Genomic DNA, 22,253 nt, shown 5'->3' on the forward strand with positions numbered 1-22,253 from the left:
CACGATCGATCATTGCCTCCGTGTGTTTTGTGCAATACTGCAGTCACACACCAGGTGTGGGACCTAAGGATGTTCCTAAGAACCATGTTTACTTCAACCTCAACAAAAAAAATGTTTGAGACAGTTATAAGGAAACTACAGCAATTGAATAACGTTGCAAATTATCTGTATGTATGTATGTATACAGTACTTGTATGTTCTTGATATTTATCTCTTGGTAATTCTCGTGTTTTGGCAGTCGTCGGATTTGTATCAGTTGCCCTTTGCGTTTGGTGCAGACCGGATGCACTTAAACGAATTGGAAGTATATTAAGTAGTTACTACTCTTTATTTTAGTTATACGTTTTTGAAGGTTACTTTAGGAAAAATTTGTTATGTTAGGCTGCTACCAGAAAGACAGCATGCATAAAGTCGATATACAACTACGGTTTCGAGTAGGTACATGTAGTCGACTGCAACCAGTTATCGCCCCACGCGTAGCTCAGGCGCTCAGTGTATTTGCTGACGTCAAAATGGAAGCAAAATGTTAATAATTTATTTCATAATGAGCGGAAAGCTGCTAAAGTCGCAGACACGATAGATAATCTAGTTGTATTTTTTACATGAAGCCGATGTATTCAAAAAAGACGGCTATGATTATTTTCCAGAAAAATAAGAGACCATAAAGGTGTTTTTGTGTATTTATTCTGGTGTTTCTCCATTGAAAATAATCAACGGAAAACTGATAAAACGGATAAATTATTCCCTTTCCTGTCACCTAAAAGAGTACAACAATCGTTTAAATTTACACAATTTCGATATTATGTCATTACTTAACATGATTTATGATTTTCATTTCCGTTTTAAGTAACTACCTTGTTTGAGGCCTTCACAGACGATGTTGGTTGTGGCTATCCAATTTAAAGCCTGTCTGGAAACATTAAAAAAAGTTTGAAAGATATGGGTTTTCGATACAAGGAAACAGAAAGGCAATAGGGAAATCCTAATGGAAAAGCTTGATATTTAGCTAAAAAGATAAAAGTATCTCCGAGAAATTTAAAAGATGAGGGCCGATGGCGAAAATACTGTCTTCATGGATGAATCATATTATGTACACGCATCGCACATAAAACGGAAATGTAGGTCGGATGAAATGTATAAAGAAAACAATTTCTAAAGGTGCTCACCACAATCGTATAATCGTCTTAAGTCCTAAAAATGAAAAAGGTTTTTTTCCAGGTGCTCTAATGTTGCCTAAATGTGTGAATAGTCACGGTGTCTACAGTTAAAAAGAAATGCAGATCTATATAAAACTTGGCTTCGTGGTCAACCTATACCCCAATAATATTTTAGTGATAGATAATGCAACATACCAAAACAATAAAAAAATTACATTGGAAAAAGTGTTATTATTGGACAGGAAGAATGGAGAAAAGTATGTTGCCCTACAATAAAATGTTTGATTCGTACATGGATAATTTTATAACAAATATGTAAATTAAAATGGAAGCCAAAACTAAAACAAGTAAAAGTAAATATGTGTTCAAACAGTAAAGATAGTGATTATTCCCTCGCTGGTGACATACTAACAGCTTCAAATTCTGATCAAATTGAAAATATTAATAACCGGAAAAAAACAATAAAAATTAATTTTTAGTCGTTTGTTGGCTTGTTTTGTATGTTATTGAGGAATACTCCTTAATAACATACAAAAAAAGATAAATGCATTTAGCTGTAAAGTTGTATATAGAGTTCCACGTCGTAGTTCCGAGTTGAAATGATTGTAGATGAATCTTACAATAAATTACCCAACGCGGAATTTTTTGTATTCGAGTGCCTTCGAAAATCCGAAGATTACTACAGTAAAGTAGAAAAAGTTTGACCTCAACTCCACTTGGAAGACACATGACCCTAAAGTGAATAACACCGTGGGATCTGCTGCAGTTTTTTTTTATTTTCTATGAGTATACATGAAACCGTTGTACTAAGTGACATGACGGGACGAACAAGTCGAGCAGGAGCAGTGCCTCTCAGAGCTTTGAATCGAAAAGATCTGAGGGATATTGCCACTACGCCCGTCACTTTGAGACATAGTTTGGCAAGCCCACTGTGCCTGTAACTTCACCAGCACCCTTATCCTTCAAAAACTGGAACGCAATAAGGCTTCTCTAGGAGCTCCCAGTCCAGAACTTCATACCTTTATGTGAAGTGCTTTAAAAAGGGATACCTCCACAATTATTGAAAAACATGATAAAATCTTCAACGTATATATAATATGCATCCAAAATCGCAACAAACTCTTACCTCCTAAATAAAACATTAACAATCATCTCAATCCAAAATCATAACATTGTTCGGTCATATAGTTCACACGATTTCCTAACACCGTCCAATAAAATCACGTACAGCCAACCGGACGCCGGATATTGAGCATTTCTATAGCCTTCAAAAATTCCAAACGGCAAATTTCCGTTTGCTGGTTAAAAACTCCGGCACACTAGTACACAAAGGGGAAAAAAACAGCGATAATGGTAAGTATACTTTGTTAGAAAGAAAATCCACTCCCTTTCAAACGATTTACCCCATATGTTAGAGACAAGTGAGTCGGCTTCTTAACGTACTGGACACCCCAAATTGAGGGTCGAGGGGTATAAATTGTTTGGTTTATTGGAATTTCCTTTGGGTTAGTTTAACACGTGCTTTTCAGCTAGGGGAGAAATCAAATACACCAATAAAGCAAAAAACAAATATGTTTGCAATAAATTACATTTCAGGAATTTACAGATACATCGTCACTCCTGTCACACAATGGTGTAGGCAGAGACTACGAACCTTAAATTACTTTGTAGCTTGCTTATGCAGAAATTTTAATAAGTACCATTTAAATTGAATACATAACACATTTATGTATTCACATGTGAGTTATGTAATCTGTGTCTATTACACATTAATTACAATTCGTTTAGAGCGTTATAAATATTCATGATGTTACATACAACATGAATATTTATTTGTATTATGTATCCCTTTCCAACAAAAAAAGAATCATTGAAATCGATTCACAAATTCGCAAGTGTATATCGCGTAACATACACACGATTCCATTTTTGATGTTGTTAAAAAATTGTATGTTTTATTAAGTAAATTATGACCTGAACCCTCTTCTTATTCTCATATCTTATCAGCTCTTTGAAATCTTTTAGCTGCTTACGAATCTTAAAGTTAAGAGATTTAAAACTTGTATTTCATCCACCAAAGCAAACATTGCCAAAAATATCCACATGTAAATAATTCATATTATTCTCAAGTTCACCCCTACAGGAAGTGGTTCAATTGGGCGGAAAGACTTCACCAAGAGGTCGAGTGACCCTTCCTTTACCACCCTACGATCGTATTCATAAGGCTTTTTATATTGCCCTTTAGGCATCCTTTTTGAAAATCTTGCGGAGTTCTCATGAAATGGACATTTTTCACAAGATGATCGCTTTATATAACAATTTTTCTTAACAATTAAACCTAAGGGCGTCATCACTACACGTAACAAGTGTAACAAACAACCCATTACAGTTTATAAATATTTGTATAAGACGTGCCAAATAATATTTATGACACAAAATATTTTGCTTTCGTAAGTTGAAGAATGATACCCTTAAGTTTAATTATTATCATATATATATGCTTCCAAAATCGCCTGTGAAATCGTTAGATTCTACAGATTCCATGAGAGATGGAATAACGAGAAAATACCAATAAATAGTGATCTTGTGAACACACAATATAAATAATTTATTTTCAAATAGAAATAATGGTACCAAAACAAACAAAAACAACACTAAAATAAAACGTAACTGTTAAGATTTTCACTTTCACTTCACTGTTGATCTGACCTTCACGGCTGAACCCTGACTCCGATGTTACAAATTATCTAAGATGCTATTTATCTCCAAAACAGACTTTATTTGGAGTAGTAGTGATGTGTAACAATCGACCACTATCGTGTCAAGAAATTGCAGTATGTGTCACAATTTTTCGAAATTTACTGACTCCGATGTTACAAATTATCTAAGATGCTATTTATCTCAGAAACAGACTTTATTTGGAGTAGTAGTGAAGTGTAACAATAGACCACTATCGTGTCAAGCAATTGCAGTATGTGTCATAATTTTTCGAAATTTATTAAGTGTCTTAAATTTCGACAAGTCACGATGTTTCTAATTTGTTATTAAGAGGTAGTCTATCAAAACTTCTGTTATCGAAACTTCTGTTGTTTTAAAAACTTTTGTATCGAGAAAATGATTTATTTTGTGAACATCGTAGAGAGGGTTCTCAATAGCCTATACGATGGCGACTTTAACGACAGTTTGGAGTACCAAGAGGATAGTGACGAAAAATAACACATTTGTAGGATGTAATTTGCTAGTTTTGCTAACTTCAGTCATCGCTCGCTGCTGGATGAGCGGCATGGCGAAAGCTTGATTGTTGCAGCGGTTTAACTGCAATTATCATAGAGATAATCACTTTCTATCTACAAGTATCAAAGTTATTACGAATAAAAAGTTTACGATTTTGCAATTTACGACACTTGAAAGATTAATTAACCATTTTTTTATTAATTAACTTTTCAAGACATTGCGCCTGTGGTTAAAATTGATGTTACAATTGATATTGCATTTAGCGCTGTACTCGTTATAAGAAAGCCACATGTGATCATGTGGCAAACGTGCCTTTATCACATGAAAGTCAAAAATAATACGAACTACTTTCATCAAAAGTGTCTCTAGGAATCAAGGCATTCGTTTTAAATATTTGAATACACTATTAAAATTAAAAATTAATGAAATTAAAATGGTGTCAAAATAATCAAGATTAAATTAGAATGGACATTATAGCTTCTCAACACTCTAAAAAGAATTTTGACCGTTTCTGGAAGTCCACAAACAAACTAAACCTTAAACCGGGTATCTCTGTGAGCGTCAATGGTGTCAGTGAGTCTGGTCAAATAGCAGATTTGTTCATGAAACATTTCCAGGTGCAATCTCCTCTTGGCCAATTCCTGGGAGTGCCCCCGCGGGGATCAATTCAGGGGACTCATTTGAGTACGTTACAGTAAAGGAGAACGCGGAAATTATTAGGCATATGACTCGCGGCAAGTCACCTGGACATGACCGTCTCGGTGTGGAGCATTTTCAGAACTGAGGTGTACATCTCCCGAGAGTGTTAGCCCTACTTTTTAATTTGTGTACTGGACATTCGTACATGCCTGAAAATTTTATGAAAACTATAGTAGTTCCGATTACCAAGAACAAGACTGGAGATGTGTCGGACAAAGAAAACTATAGACCCATTACATTAGCTACAATAACGGCTAAAGTATTGAATGCGGTGATTGATAAGCGGTTATGTAATAATATGTAACTTTAAGTTTAACTTTAACTTCATGACGCTCGGGTCGATTTCAAACCCGGACTCTCCACAGAGTCTGCAATATACTGCCTCAACCATACCATTCGCTACTATACAGACCGACACACACCTGTATTTGCTTGTTTTCTGGACCTCTCCAGGGCATTCGACCTGGTTTCCTATGACGTACTCTGGAGGAAAATTGCTTCAGAGACTCTATCAACAGAACACCTGTTGCTGTTACAGTACTGGGGGTCTACTCTCGATCTCCGTCCGACATCCGTCCGAAACAATTACTGCCAAATAAGCAATACTTGACCAAATGAAAAGGCGCGTGATGCGAAGGAAGCTTCATTCTTGATACTTGTCTTTTAATTTTGTCGAATATGTATTTGACAGTAATTGTTTCGGACGGATGTCGGATGGAGATCGAGAGTAGACCCCCTGGTACGGAAACCAGTCGAATGTCGTGAGATGGGGAAACAGTTTTTCGAATGTGTACAGGTTGCACAGCGGGGTGAGGCAAGGGGGATTGACGTCTCCCAAGTTGTTCAATCTGTACATAAACGGACTAATTGAGGAGCTCAGCGGTGCTAGGGTGGGGTGCTCGATTGGTGGCCGTATCATCAACAATATTAGTTATGCTGATGATATGGTGCTGTTAAGCCCCTCAGTCGGTGCCTTGAGGAGGTTGTTGAAAATTTGTGAGCATGATGCGGTGGCCCATGGACTCAGGTATAATGCCAAGAAAAGTGAGCTGCTAGTTTTCAAGGCGGGCACGAAAACGTATAACACTGTTCCACCTGTTACACTAGATGGTGCTCCTCTCAAGCAAGTGAAGCCGTTTAAATACCTGGGTCACTGAGTGACTGATGCGCTCACATATAACTTAGAGCTGGATAGGGAGCGCAGGGCAATGACGGTAAGGTGCAATATGTTGGCTCGCAGATTTTGCACGGTGTACGAGTGAGGGCAAAGTAACTCTTTTTAAGGCCTATTGCCCGACACTGTATACCTGCGGCCTGTGAGTTAATTATACGCAGAAATCCTTCAATGCCCTGAAGCTCGAAGGTCGGAAGTATAGTAACACCTTTAGAATACTGTTGCGGCTGCCTCCGTTCTGTAGTGTGTCTGGCATGTTTGCGGAGGTACCGACGGTTTTGACGCAGTTGTACGGAAACGCATTTCGTTGACCATGAGCAGGATGCGTGGCAGCGGTAACAGCCTTCTGAACACCATATCGGAGGATGTAGCGTGTTCGATATTGTGCCATTGGACCAGAATTCATGTCACCAAGAAGGGCTGGTGACATGAATTCTAATTCTGCATACCTATTGTTAATTTCTATTATTTATTTTATTAAGTATAATTTACTAACATAGTCCTAAGTTTTTAATTGTTACTAACAAAGTGAATAAATGATCTTAAATAAATTATTATTATTATTAAAATTAAATAATTGTAACTATTTATTTTAAAAAAATCGACCTCTATTTGCCTATATAAATCGGTTGAAAAAAGGTTCACCCGCTAGTTTGCCACCCTTAGAGGTGGAATATTTCCTACAAATTTAAATGGGACCAATACCCAGGTATCCTCTTTCCAACAAAAAAGAATCATCAAAATCGGTGCCGGAGTTATCGCGTAACATAGATACAAAAAAAACGACGAATTGAGAACTTCTTCCATTTTTTTGAAATCGGTTAATAAAAATACCTATTATATAAGTTATTACATTTTTTAAATTATGAAATTAACCAAAAACCATTAGTGTTAAAAAAAATTTAAAAAACCTGATTTTCAGTATTTGGCAAAAACGCGCTTCATTCCTAGATACTTTTGATGTGTGTCCATGAAACAAATTATGTAATATGTGAAATACTATACGTCCCTTATTTAAGTATAAAAAGTCATTGACTAATTTCGTTCGTAGAATCTATAAACCTCTCCTTTTCAGAGAGGAGATGTTTCTCTCTCTGAAAGATAGCTATTTTGCAGATCTGGCCTTATTACCTACACCAAAGTTGCGAATTATCAACCAATTCCAGTTACCTCACAGCATGTTGTCTCTGGTGATCCGACGCAACCAGACCGACAACCGCGTACCACTGCTTCATAAGTTTCACCCTTCGATATCACCGACGTAAAGCACCTGTCCTCCACGCTGTGACATGTTATCGTGTGTACTCTGTTGACAACATGACTTGTATCACTCACGGATTTATGCATCAATAAAGGAGAAAACAACCAACCAAACTACTGTTGTATTATTATACAATACGTGATATGTATATTATTACTACTGACATTATTGTGTCAGTAGTAATAATATATGTACATATCGCGCATTTCCAAGAATAGTGGCTTAAACTAAAATGGTTCATAATTTGGCTTATTCCACAATAGATCTCAGAATATGCGAGAGTTTATTGTGATAAAGACATCGAGCTTCTTATTATTTAAAGTATACGATTCGTCAACTTTGCATTTTAGATATTCTGCAGTTGCTTTTAAATCGGCTTCCCGGTTTTGAGATAAGCCGCTATTCTAGATAGTCATCGATTTGTGTTTCCACAAATTTTCAAATGCCTCTCTTCATTTGTGTATACAATATATGTATACATTTTTGTGTGTAATATATCTAAAAATATATTACACCTGAATTTAGTGGGATCCAAACAAGCTCTGAGTGGAGTTTCTGACTTATATGCACAGACATAGCATTCTAATGGTCGTTTCTTGGCCGTTCGCGTGGCACCCGCTCCGGGGTTTTTGGCAGTCGGTGATTGAGGAGGGCGGCGAGCGATAGCAGGACCTCCTGTAACTTGGTTATCACCAACCCCCCTATCGCTTCTTTCAGGTGGTGACGGCCCTACTCCTCCAGCACCTCCGCTACCTCCTGCTCCTCCACCTGCCGTTCCAGATTTTTCAGAGTCAGTTTCATCTTCTTCCTCGTCATCATCGTCATCGTCTTCTTCATTGTCTTCGCTGCTACGCCTGCATCAATTCAAAGCTTTAAGATTTATTATTTTCGAGAGTGTGATGAAATTTTGCTCAAGTGAGTGGGGACTAGACGTTCATGCAACTAAGTGGAGGGTAAAGTTTGTAAGTACTAATTACCTTGCAAAAAATCGTCTAGAAAACACACTAAGTATAGAAATAGAAAATAATAACACCGAGAGGTTAGACTTGAGTATCGAGTATTCAGACTTCTCAAACAATTGATTTGGTGACCAGCAGTGTCAACTTATGACAAGTGATAACGGCAACAAGTATTTTGGACAAAACCCTTAACATGAGACAGATATATTTAAGAAATTTTCTGGAGTATTGGGATCTCCGAATAACGTACTTACTCTTCTTCATCGTCATCTTCCGATTTGGAGCCGATCTTGGGCGGCAGTATCAGTAGCATTGCCAGCACAAGAGCCAACCTCCACCGGACCATCTCTGTAAAGAGTTGCAGAACTTATTCACACCCACACCTTGAATTTGTCATTTTAACACTAAATTGTTACACTATATTGATATTTTGAGCCTATAAAGAATTTTGGTACTGACAGCACGTCTCAACAGTTTTTCGTTTTTTGAATTTCTTCTTTCTTATTTCTAGCATTTGTCAGATTTGACATCAGTAGACGCGACGTGATTCGAACTTTTTGAGAACACAGCGTTCTTTACGCTACAAAATAATTCTATGTTTATTATTCATTTTAATTTGTCATAAATTCCTTAGCAGTAAGGGCGGTTTCACACGGTGACTATAAGCATAAGCGATGCAAAGGCGGTGCAGTAGCGATACAGTCGCGATGCATTCGCTAATCGTTTACCTTTACACACACATGCGACTTTAAGCAGCGATGCAAACGCGATGCAAACGCGATGCAACCACGATGCAAACGCGATACAAACACGATGCACATTTTAAATTAATTGACAAATTTATTAATTAATTCATGTATTTATTAATTTCACTTTTAAATTTACAATTAATAAAACAAAACAATGTGCATAAACGTACACAAATTTTTGGTACATAATGATTCAACATAAGCGACTGTATCGATGGAGTCACGCGTTTGTCGCCTATAGATCGCAAGTGTAGCGATTCAATCGCGCGTTTCAAAAACGCGTGTTTGCATCGCTTCCAAAAGTCGCCGTGTAACCACTCAAAAGCTCATTGTGACAGTGTTCGCCAAGAGAAGTACTGCCACCTCACTATTTCTATATTTCTACCGCCAAGCAGTAATGCGAACATTACTGTGTTTCGGTTTCGAATGGTAAGGCTGCCAGTGAAATTACAGACACGTGAGACTTATCAACTCACATAAGACTCAGGGTGACGGGCGTACTAGTGGTGTCCCTCAGATATTTTATGATTTAAAGCTCTGAGTGGCACTGCAACTGTTATGGACAGGCATGTAGCTTATTACCTGCCACATGACTTGTGCTTCCTGTCATTGGTACCTATCAAACAAAAAAGATTATAAAGGTCCAAAGTGAGTATTTCATTTACTGGCGGGTCTAATCAAAACATAACACCAATACGCAATACGTCTGTATATTGTCTAATATGCGGTCAAATAAAACACACCAATAAATTTCAAACTGCAGTTCTGTTGGGTGTACTTTTATTCCTCACGTCGTCGTTCCCTCATAATATGTTTCATATGTGTACTCACGAGACATCTACACGTATGTTTTAGAACTAGCTACTCATCAACAGGTGGCGCTGTACAGAATTGCTTATTCTAGTAAGAATTCACTGTGCTACTCTATATATGAAATATTTTGTTTACAAAGGTACCTACCATGAAACTTTAAATACTGGGGTCTAAAGCTACATTCAATTAATGGAGTCAGGTCCGCGCAGCAAGGTGTCCAAAATACTGGCAGAGTTTTTAGTTTTTACATGCACCACATTGTCAAAACAACTAGCGACCATCCGTTGGCTTACTGAAATAGAAACGCGCTGCAACCTCACAAAACTAGAATTTCAACTCTAAGCGGCGTGATTCAATATTTATTATTGGCAACCGAGGTCCTGGTACTTTCAGCTCTGCATTAATATAGCTTCGTAACGTTATTCTTATTGATTTACTTAATTGTTATTATGATTGATTACAATTGACTACTTCTATTTACTGAATAACAAGACTATCGAACAATTAAATTGAAAAAAAATTAAATTTAGAACATTACGTACAATGTTTAAATATTATGGATTCAAATAATATTTTAAATTTTAAAATGTTATCGTTATTAATTTACATTTGGTTACAAAACGATAAATTAATTAACATTTTGTTTTCGTTTTAAGATCAAAAATGGCTACAGCTGAAATTATTGTAATTTTTAGATAAAGATGTGGCACTCATGTAGAGAAAACGACTCGAAACATTAACTCAGTGCGTTTTGGTTTGTCTAATGGAAATTTTAACCTGACAATCGAGACTCCTGTCAACTTGCCCTGTCTTAATAAGTCGGCATAGACATTATATGGAGTGTGATTGTATCATTATTTGTTATGAAAACTGTATCCATAACACATTGATTATATCCTGACGCTGCACTTTGCATTTTAGGACAAGGAAAATACTTACTTACAGAAATTAATGGCAATTGTTTGATGATCCGCGGAGTAATCCACTTTATCTTCCGTAGAGCTAGTACAACCAAAACTGGAGATGGTTATTGTGAAGAAATGTGGACGATGACAGCTGAACTTGCAGAGACACGACTGTGGCTTATCAACCGATCTTCATCGCTTCTACGCGGCTTCGCCAGAGTGCATACTGCAGAACAAATCATCTCTACCTTACAGGTGTAACAGCTTGCTATTGACTACACTCCACTACACTACACTTGTCTACTATGTGACTATTATTCCGCAATTTCGGATAATTATCTTATGGTAAACTATTCGATAATTATTCGATTACCGGGTGGCCTAAAGGTTTGCATTGTCGGCGCTGGATGGGGAGGTCCTAGCTTCGATTTTCGGTACGACCAATTTGAAAATGAACTTTTAATTTGGTTCTGGTCTAGAACTAAAACTTAAAAACTCTAAAACTTTCACAATAACATACGTTATAGAATATTAAACAACTCACAGCTTTTAAGCAGTTCATTATTCCGTTATTGCATATATTTTCTGTAGCTGAGACAACACCTTCAAATATAAAATATTGATGTGGTTAAATAATATTATTACTGTAGTTAATTCATTTTTCCCAAAAACTATGTATAATTATTGAATTTGAACTCTACAATACAGTGCGAATTCTAAAAACGTATGACTTTCGTTTAGAAAGAGTTATTGAGTGGATGCTCTCTAACAGCAAATAGTTTAAAAAAAATTTTACTGAATGTGCTAAGTAAACTCTTTCATAAACTTGACTTTCAACTTTGGATAGTCTCTTTTTTTAAAGCGACAGTTTTGTAACTTTTATTTTCCTGTTATTTTGCAGAAAAAAATATAATGAACGAATGTAAAACACTATCTCTATCCTTATTTTCATCCTCTTAGTATCTATCAGTCTGAATTATTATACTCTGAAAATGAATTTAAGGACTACGTATTTTTATTGCTAAGTATTTTCTACTTTGTTTTAATTTTTATCGCATTTATTACTTTCGTATATTTGTTATCAACTTGAAAGGGTTGTAACCCTAACAACCGTGATCAGGATCACGGCAGTAAAACAGGAAACTTCCGGTTCACAAATTTATTTAACGTTAAAGTAAAAGATGAAGTAAAGAAAAAACCGTTATCGGGTTGTATAATGTTAAATTTCAGATAGACTGTTATTCGCTTATTATGGTCGATACATGATTTATATTGATTTTATTATGATTAAACTTGTAAAGAATTAAAAAAATAGACAATTTGATTTAGTAGTATCCGCTATCGCGGTCAAGCAGGGAGTGACATCGAAAGAAATAAAATCAGAATGCGAAGGGAAATGGAACAATTCAAAATTTTAAATTTAAATATGAGTAGAAAAAGAAAAACGATACGATACGAAAAGAGAGAGGCGATACAAAAAGGTAGGATGACGGTGTAAGGAGGTCACACCGTCACAAACTTATGACGATTCCTGATGGAGAATGATATTTGATATGAAATTTGATGACAACAATATTTTTATTAATGAATTGTTAACTTTCTAATTATTGTGTATTTTTCTTATAATTTTCATTGTTGTTTGACTAGGTACCTCAATATAATTTCTTATACTTTGACATGTAGTACAATTTATACTGTAATATTATATTTGAGAAAAAAATAAATGTATCTATTTATTTTTATTTACAGATTTTATCGCCCATAGTCTTTGGAGATGAGCGTCATTTTTATCAATAATTCAAATCTGTGCAGCATATTTTAAAAGAAATTGTTTTAAAATATATATAAAAAAACTTTTATTTCGTCTATTTTACTTTTAGCTGTTGCTACAATATCAGATAATTCGTTTTATTACCTATTTTGAAAACATTAAAAAATATTTCTTTGTTATATTATTTTACGACTCAGCAACACTATTACTCTCTGAGAAAAATGGCCCTAACCTACAGGCGGACGGATCGTCCAGGGAAGAACTGCCACATTACCTATTTCAACCACCAAGCAGTAATGTAAGCATTACTGCATTTCGGTTTTGAGGATTAAGGGTACTGGTGAAATTACGGGCACAAAGGACTTGTCAACTTATGTCTCAGGGTGACAGGTAAAGTGGCAGTGCTCGTCAGATCTCTGAGTGGCACTGCAACTGCTATGAACCAGCGACACGCCTGTGTCGCTTAACACCGGGCCCGCGACTTGTTCATCCCGTCATTTGATATCTTTAAATTAAGTCCATGAGCTTTAGAAATTCGAAATTATTCTTTGTAAAGAGATGTCTACATCCAGTTACGGGATTACCATGGGCTGTTTGTTGAGACGAAAAGGTGGCCTGTACCTTACCCGCGACAGGCGCTGCTTCTATGATGAGCTATACAAGCTAAGCAATGAATAATCTAGTAGCAAACATTAGTCTTTCACGCACGCTAACCACTGCCTTTGCGTGCCGGCCTGTCGCGTACAAAGCGTGCCCCGCAATCCGCTCGAGCCCGAACACGCGACCTCATTAAAAATGAAACGGTCGCTATAGAGCCGGCTTTTTTTTTTGTATCGTAACAGGCATTAATATGTGCAGGCGAAAAAATCGTGTTCCTATGTAAAATTTATTTCTAACCTAAGAAATTTAGTGTCACTGCTACTATCACATTAGATAATCCAAAAGTCAACATCCTAAAAAAAGCGGACCTCAAGAGTTCGTGGAATTACATCTATTAGTTACTATTGAAATTGGTTGCCGGAAAGAGCGCGAAACCGGATGCATCCCCTAGTTTGCCACCCATAAAGGCAGAATATCTTCTTCAAATTTAAATGGGACTACTACCCTCTTTCCCACAAAAAATAATCAGTTCACAAATGCCGCCGAAATTTATCACACAACAGTTTTCACGTAACGTGCATACAAAAAAACGAAACATACAGTCGAATTGAGAACCTCCTCCTTTTTTGAAGTCGGTTAAAAAGAAGAACATTTTCTTATACATTGTGTTTTTTTATGACACCAAGTGACACCTTGTGGTTAACGACACGTCTGTCCATAACAGTTGCAGTGTCACTCAGAGCTATAAATCGCAAAGATCTGAAGGCCGCCGCGCCCGTCACTCTGAGACATAAGTTGACGAGTCCCATGTAGTTGTAATTTTATTAGCAAACTACCCGTTCTATACTGCAACGCCGTAATGTTTATGTTACTGCCTGACGGCGAAAATAGATAAGGTGGCAGTACTTCCCTGGACGAATTCTTTGACAAGGAGCTCTACTGCTACTAATTTTTCGTGTGCGCTGATTAAGGAGGTCTTTTTGGAGATGAACTTTTCTAAATTCTAGTCTGGGTGTTAAAAAGTCTCGGAAATCCTTAGTTTGAGACGGGGTAATTAATTGATGTGGTGGTCTAGCATATTATAATAAAAATATAAATGTATGAGACAAACAAATAAGTCATCATTAAAAACAATTAGCAACTTGAAATAATTACTCATTAGACCAATAAGGACACAATTAACTTCTTATTCGCATTTAAATTAAATTTGTCAGTGAGTACCTTCAAAATATAAACATTGTGATTATTTATCAAATTCGAAAAGTAACTGTTAAAATAACATTGCAAATGCCCGCTCTACAGCGAATACAAAATAAAATCATCTCCACCGCGAGTCTACAAAAGGTCATGAAGGCTTATGAAACACATCAAAGCATCGCCTGGCGGAGAGTAGCAGAACTACTTGCAAACTCAGCCCCGTACTTTTTTAATTAGCCTCATACTCTCACTTTGAATATCTACATGTAATATGTGATTTTTTATTTTGTCGACTATACGCGTGTTAGTTTAGTTCAAAGTGGAACATTCTGAGTATGTTAATTCAGAAGCTTTTGCTTCCCTTTTGATTCGTTTGAGGGCAATTGAGGGTGTAGTGCTTTAAAGTTTATGAAATGCTTAATTTGAAACTTTTCATGGTAATTTGTAGTCTGGGCTCTTTATGGACGTTACTTAATTTGTAAAGCTTACAAGTTATTTAAATTTAACGTTTCAAATATATAAAAGTTTTACAGGGTCCCGTAAGTTTTGTATTATTTTAGCAACAATTTGGAAGTGTCTTAACGGCGGTCGTAGGAGCGCATGTACATATATTATGTAAGAACTTTTATAACTTACGGGAGCTATGAATATGAATAACATATAACTGAGATTTAATTATGTTTCTTCATTAGTTAAAGAATATTGATCGTCTTAATTGGCTAAGTACAAGTTTCAACAGAAATACACAATTTACAATGCTACACAAATACTTTTTTTATGATACCAAGTAATCGGACGAACAGGTCGTGGGCTTGGTGGTAAGCGACACGTCTGTCCATAACAGTTGCAGTGCCACTCAGAGCTTTAAAACGATCTCTCCGTCACTCTTCTTCGTCTTTTATGGGGAACTGTATACGTTTTTACAATAAGATTCCGGAGCATATATTAAGTTTATCATTCCTAAGTTTAAAAACTACATTAAAAATATTTTGATCGAAAAATCATATTACAAAGTTGAAGACTACGTGTTAGATAAAGATGTATGGAAAGACGACATGGCTCCAGAATCCACACAAATTTGATTCAAAGTGTATTCCATAGCATTTAAGTTTATTTGAAAAGAGCAATCCCTAGTGTTTCTTGCTCGTTCTTCTCAGGGAGGTCAGCGTAGTGAACGAGCAGTAGCTTAACTGTGACGTTTTCAAGTGTAAATTTATTTTACCTATGGAATAAATAATCTTTGACTTTGACTTTGACTTTGACTTTGACTTTGACTTTGACTTTGACTTTGACTCCCGTCACTCTGTGACAAAAGTTGGCAAGTCCCATATGTCTGTGACTTCACCAGCACTCTTACCCTTGAAAACTGGAATGCGGTAATGGTAACATTACTGCTTGGCGGCAGAAATAGGTAATGTGGCAGTACTTCCCTGAACGAACTCTTTCACAAGGATCTCTGCTGCTACTCATTGCATATATTTTTTTGCATTTAAACAATATACATAGACAAAAGACAGTATATAATAGGCGGCTTTACTGCTAGGTAACAATATCTCTGAGGTACTCTAGGCGTGATAGGATAGTCTTGAAAACAGGGTTCGAAATGATAATTATCACGGTAAATTATCTTGATCTCATAATACCTCGATAGTTAACTTTATACTTATTATGGATATTTGGAGCAACAAAATGATACCGCTAACAATGTCGTGACATGTATTTGTATCCGAGACATATCCAAACGTATCAAATGTCAGTCTAAAAAAAATCTCAAACCAAATCGTTTTCCCAAAGATTTATCGTAATGTTTATTAGTTTTTCTCATTGTTTATCATTTTTATTGGAACCTATGAATCAGCAAGGATAATTATCCAATATTTATTACGATAATTATCAAAGAAAATAAACATCTTTGAAAATTTCGTACTCAGCTTAAAAATATTAATAGGCAAACGTTGCAGTAAATGCTATTGTTATGTACGAACCTAATAAAATTTAATTACACTCACATAAAAAATGTTAATGCATGCTCATTGCCTTCTTTTTATAGCCAGATGACGCTTAGTTTTGTATTTTATATTTTGATAGTTCATGAATCCCCATAATTCATTATTAAGATGATTTGAAGTCATAAATGAATTTTTTATTCAAACTTTTTTTAATGAGTGACGATGCGACCTCTTTCATCGTCATCCCACCGTTTAATCGCTATTTTCTCAGATTCCTGACCACTAACTTTTAAAATTTTTGAATCGTTCTCTAATTACTTTTCTCCGCCATTCTTACTTTGATCCGACCCGTCGTCACTCCATACAAAATTCTCGAGGCGAGCAGACGTGCATCTTTATCATGCAAACCTAACTGCCTATAAGCAGCAATAATACGAATACTGAACCTTTTGGGGAGGTTCACTAATCATATTATACTAAAAAACTAATAAGTTCTAATCTGTACGGAGGTTCTTTATATTATTGTACCTGTTTTTATACCTACCTGTTGTTGTTACAGCCTGTCCTTTCTTTCTTCTTTCCTTCACCTTTTCCTGTCATACTTCTACAATAAATTCATATGAACCGATCGTTACCTACTTTCATTACTCTACGCGAGACCCGCGTAACTAATGTAGTTTCACTGCGTCTGAAAATCTTAAAATCGTTTTTTTATGCGAGACGACCAAGTCGTGCATCTGGTGGTAAGCTACACGCCTGTCCATAACAGTTGCAGTGCCACTCAGAGCTATAAATTACAAAGATCGTAGGTGCACTGCCACTGCTCCCGTCACACTGAGACATAAGTTGACTAGTTCCGTATGCCTGTAACGTTACCTCTAACCCATCAAAACCGGAACGCAGTAATGCTCACATTAGTGCTTGGCGGTAGAAATAAGTAAGGTGGCATTATCTGAACGAACTCTTCAAAACAAATTGAAGGAGTATTGTTAATTTATAATAAATATTAATAAGCGGTTGACTAATTCAGGTATAACACGTCTGTTTAAAAATCACTATACTATAAATACACGTGGGCGCGCAATCATATTTCTAAAACATCAGTTAATAATTTAAAAACGGTGATCTTAATTTGGCCAATATTAAAATGTACCTAAATATCGAAATAACATAAAAGAGAAAAAATAGTATGCGAAAATAATAACTGCATAACATTATACTAGTTGCAATAAGAGCTTAGTTGAGAAGTCTACAACTTCTTTTATCTCCCAGCTTAGGTTGGTTCAAAAAGTGCGAACTCTGTACAAAGTTCACTTTCGCCTTGTGAACTAATTTTTCGCTCGGTGTCAAGTTCATGGATGGCGGGGGTGTGGCGCGCCGGGTGGGGGGCGGTATGATGAAATAAAATATTCATTATGATTGCTCAACGCGGCACTGTTCGCGAGAGCTTGGTTGTAACGCTGACTAGATTTGGCTGTTGTTATATGTTTTTTCATATTTCAGTTACGTTATACACTTTTTTTTATTTACGCCTTATGTGCTATGGAGAACCTATGTAGGCGGTCGTGAAGATCCGTATAACACTATTCTCATAGGCTTGTTTTAGAAATTCTGTAATTCAGAAAGTATACTCAGAAAACGAACAATTTTTTTTTATAATATCAAGTGACGGGACGAGCAAGTCGTGCGGCTGATAGTAAGCTATACGCCTGTCCATAGCAGTTGCAGTGCAGTTGCAGAGCTTTAAATCGCAAAGATCTGAGGGGCTCTGCCACTGCGCCCGTCATCCCAAGACATAAGTTGACAAATCCCATGTTCCTGTAATTTCACCAACACTCTCTTACCCTTCAAAACCGGAACGCCATAATGCTGACATTACTGTTTAGCGGCAAAAAGAGGTAAGTAAGTGTCTAACATTGCATGAAAATGAAAATGAAAGAAATAACTACTAATGATTTGTCATTATTTTCAAATTTCCTGAACATGAAAGAACATGAAAGAAGAAAAAAATATGGAAATTTAATAGGAAGGACTAAAGAAAAAATATGGTCAAACAAATGCAATTTACTTTAAGCTTTATCCCTGTCCATTTAGAATGTCAACGACCGTACTACGCAATTATAAAGTAACCAGCACTGATAAAAAAATTCAGCCAATTCCCAACGAATGGACTACTTGAAAAAAGACTGAAAACTGACGTAAAAATCGTCCCGGACCTGCCCCAAACAGTGAAAAGTGAATCGCGGCAAGATTTTCAACGTTTCTTTTCCCGTTTTCCCCCTAATTAGTACATTAATTCGAGAGGGGAGGATATTCATTACCGTTCGGTAAATTTCGTAACAATTTGACGATCTGACTTTCTGTTCGTATTTTATGAATCTTGTTAGAGTCAATTCGATTAAGAACAATTGATTTAGTGTTTTCCTTTTCACGTTTTTGTTTAGTTCGTATTTGTTTGTTTGTAGTCTTTTATTGACTTATATTTTCGTCAATATAAAGTTCATTGTTAATATGGTATAATTCTTACGCTTATTCAAATTAGAGATAAGAAATGTACCTAGTTTTAATGCCCGTTTTAGTTTTTCAAAAAAGTACAAAACAGAAATTTACTCCTTTTTCTATTTTTTGTATGACGAACATTTTAAAATAACGTACCTTAATAAGGTACCTTATTATAAATACTCATGATTTTTTATATAATCGTGTCCTCACTTTGCATAGTACCGTGGTAACCACTCCTACGCGCTTTGCTAAAATAGCTTCTAAGAGCCTTATAAAATTATCCAATAAAAACATTGACTTACAATTATATGGACGTCGGGTCCGCGCTAAAAAGTGTCCGAACTTATAGGGCGTTAAAATCGTATACAGGGCGTCATTCACGCTTTAGTCTTCTTTTTTTTCGACTGACAGCGAAGCAAGCAAAATTAGACAGTACTGCGATGACATTACAATTTAAATTCAACGTTTTAGCTTTTTCATATTCCTTTACATGTCACTACGTTTAAATGGGTTGACTTGGAGCATTTTTTTCGTGGTTTTTGTATTAGACCCGTCGTCCATTTATTTGTAAGTCAATGAATAAAAACTATTGTAATGGGTAAATTTATTGTCAATAAGTAAACTATACCTATATACCTTACTTATTTCAATCTTAACAAATAGAAGGGGTAGTTCAAAGCAAACATAACTTCAAACAAACAATTATTTTCGACGTCTACAAATCTCACCCTTTGCAAGTAACTAAGCATTTCCTAATTTCAAACCTCCGACCAACTAAAGAGTAACTAGCGAAGGCAAATGAGACTTACACACGAGGACGTAACCATCTTAAGAAGACCTACTAGATTCCATAACAATCCCTTAGGATGAGGGTTTTAGAGGCGAGTCAAGGAGGGAAGGAAGCCTGACGTCGATTGGTCTTGTCATGTACATATACGCGATGCTGTCAGAGTTAACATCCAACTTATTAGACGTTTCGGAAATTCGGTTTCGCCCCGCAAGCACCACGGGCTATACTGACAGTAGAGTTGGACAGTGTAAGAATTTGTTATCGATATATTTGAAAAAAAAAACGACTGATATATGCTACGGATTAGATAAAGTAGATAGTGATAGTAAATATTTATATAAAATAAAATCAATTCTTTTTTAAACTCAGTTTCCTTTCCATCTGGGACCACAACGTTACTAAATATTTTTTGGAATGTATGAACTTAACCATATAATTTTAATGACCAAAAACTGGTATATTCCACAAATACCCACGAATGCACACGTTACTTCTTTTAAAACACATTACATCGTGACAGACAAATTAATTGTATTTTCGATAAATTGATAGTTTTCTTCGTAATTGGAATATTTTGTAAATACATAGGTAGGTACCTACTAGAACAACTTGCTTGATTTTTTCTCTGGAACAGGTACGAAAGGTAAATAAAAATTCTATCGATTGATTCCATTGATCTACTTTCTACGAGTCATAAAATAATCAACCAATTAAAAACCGCAGGCCAAAAATATTAGCCTATTCAAATAATTGTAACTACGAGATTAATTCTTAATGCACAAACACAAGCTGCTTTAACAATTAACAGAAAGCAGTGTTTCTGGTGCTATTTAGTAAACGTAAAACACACGTTATACCTACCACAGCAATATTTCATTATATTTTTATAAACAGCCTACAAGACACTTTGAGTATCTATTCAAGGGAGAAAAGCATTACTGTGTTCCGGTTTTGAAGGGTAAGGGCGTGAAATTACAGGCATGTGGGGCTTGTCAACTTATGTCGCAGGGTGAGAGGCGCTGTGGCAGATCTTTGTGATTTAAATCTCTGTGTGCCACAGCAATTGTTATGGACAGACGTGTCGCTTACCACCAGGCGCATATGTTCGCCCCGTCACTTGGTATTATAAAAGAAGTAAATTGTTTGTTTATACATCGAATAACTATATAGTTAAAGGCAGTGAGCTCATTTTTTCAAGTCCACTAATTAATTTATGTGGCAATGACGCTCGCTGAAAAGTCAATCTATGAGTGGTCGGCATATAGGCATATAGGAAAAAATTGTAACGGTCCACACCAGGGTATTCCTAATAAGTGTGGAATACACTACAATTTTAAAACGTAATGTGGTTTTTGGCGTTTACATTCTCATAAGATATGTTAGGTGAAACTTATTTAATTATATTTTCTAATACATTATATAAATCTTATAAGAAAAATGAACAAAAATCTCGTTAAAAGAATTTATATGTTACTTTTGAGTATAATTCATGTCACTTTATCGACAGTTTCCTTACCCTAGTTTGATATCCAGTTGGTAATGCAAACGTTTGTAACCCAGCGGTCCGGGCCTCGCTTCTCCCGGGGCAAATACGTAGGGTAAATAACCCTTTATGTACTCACCGCTATATGTACATACTTAGTGAGGAATACGTATGTCTGACGTAAAGTAATACTATTGTACATGAAGTGGTATTGACATGAACTATTTTGCTCGGGGTTTGATACTATTGATAACCTTTAATTTTTGTTTTCCAACGAATGTTGGATTTTCAAATCATCATATGTCCAATAGTGAACTTATGAATAAAAAGTACATTAACTAAGATTTTTAACAAAAAGAATACATACCTAATAAAAACTGATAGAGAATAGGTACTATTAAGAAAATATGTTTACAACTTCCAATCTCTTGGTTTGAAAATAGTTGTCTAATTTCCGTTCCTATAGCGTTGAGTACATCCATATTGGAAATTACTTTATTACATAGTACCACAAGATTCAATTTGACGTGTGATACAAAGCCTGCAAAGCCTCCGGTGGACGGAATGCGAAACGCCTGGCTGTTTGTTTGTGGGTGGTTGGCTCTAGCGAAATTTCCCCTTTGTTGGTTACCCACCCGGTTCGAATGTTGCCTAAGTTGTAGGAGAATAGTGGAATAAATGTCTTCATTTATCTTTTTTCCTTAACTTGGAAACCGAAAATTTTATATTGTGATCCTTTCCAGCAAGTTTGTCAAACGGACAAAGAACCACTTCTTCCGCATGTTTAAGGGCGCTTCAAAATTAGACGCTTGTAGAAGCGCGTCTGTGGCATGGCAGCCGCGCGACTGTAGCGCTTTAGTAATTGTGACTGTACAAGAGGAGCGCGCGTGTCAAGATAGTGGCGCTGCTACAGCGCTTCTATATATTGTATGAAAATAAGCAATGGCGACGCTACAGCGCTGCTGTAGTTTCACTGCAGTGCTTCTATAAACGTCTGAGTGATAGTTTTA

The 22,253-nt window shown here is 36.1% G+C and overlaps 1 protein-coding gene across 2 annotated transcripts; it reads right to left on the reverse strand.

Annotated features, from left to right (window-relative positions):
- Nucleotides 1–3,943: 3,943 nt before the first annotated feature.
- On the reverse strand, nucleotides 3,944–8,886 carry LOC113238263. 2 transcript variants are annotated; one of them, XM_026475073.1, is made up of 4 exons: nucleotides 8,739–8,886; nucleotides 8,041–8,379; nucleotides 7,435–7,570; nucleotides 3,944–4,472 (listed from the first exon to the last, which is right to left on the reverse strand). In XM_026475073.1, exons 1-4 carry the CDS (start codon nucleotides 8,828–8,830, stop codon nucleotides 4,314–4,316), a joined length of 726 nt encoding a protein of 241 aa, XP_026330858.1. In that variant the 5' UTR covers nucleotides 8,831–8,886; the 3' UTR covers nucleotides 3,944–4,313. The 2 variants fall into 2 exon arrangements, with proteins under 2 accessions (XP_026330858.1, XP_026330860.1); XM_026475075.1 differs by having other exon boundaries at nucleotides 8,735–8,805.
- Nucleotides 8,887–22,253: the final 13,367 nt, after the last annotated feature.

This window comes from Hyposmocoma kahamanoa, unplaced genomic scaffold (genome assembly GCF_003589595.1).
Source record: "Hyposmocoma kahamanoa isolate Upper Pololo Valley unplaced genomic scaffold, ASM358959v1 95, whole genome shotgun sequence".
Classification (NCBI taxonomy): domain Eukaryota; kingdom Metazoa; phylum Arthropoda; class Insecta; order Lepidoptera; family Cosmopterigidae; genus Hyposmocoma; species Hyposmocoma kahamanoa.

Bases quoted from the DNA above. Each gene is read 5' to 3' on its own strand.
- LOC113238263 (XM_026475073.1), bottom strand. From the start codon at position 8,830: ATGGTCCGGTGGAGGTTGGCTCTTGTGCTGGCAATGCTACTGATACTG. The intron at 8,380-8,738 runs GTAAGTACGTTA...GAATTGATGCAG, and splicing joins GAAGATGACGATGAAGAAGA to GCGTAGCAGCGAAGACAATG. The intron at 7,571-8,040 runs GTGTAATATATT...TGTTGTCAACAG, and splicing joins TTGGATCCCACTAAATTCAG to AGTACACACGATAACATGTC.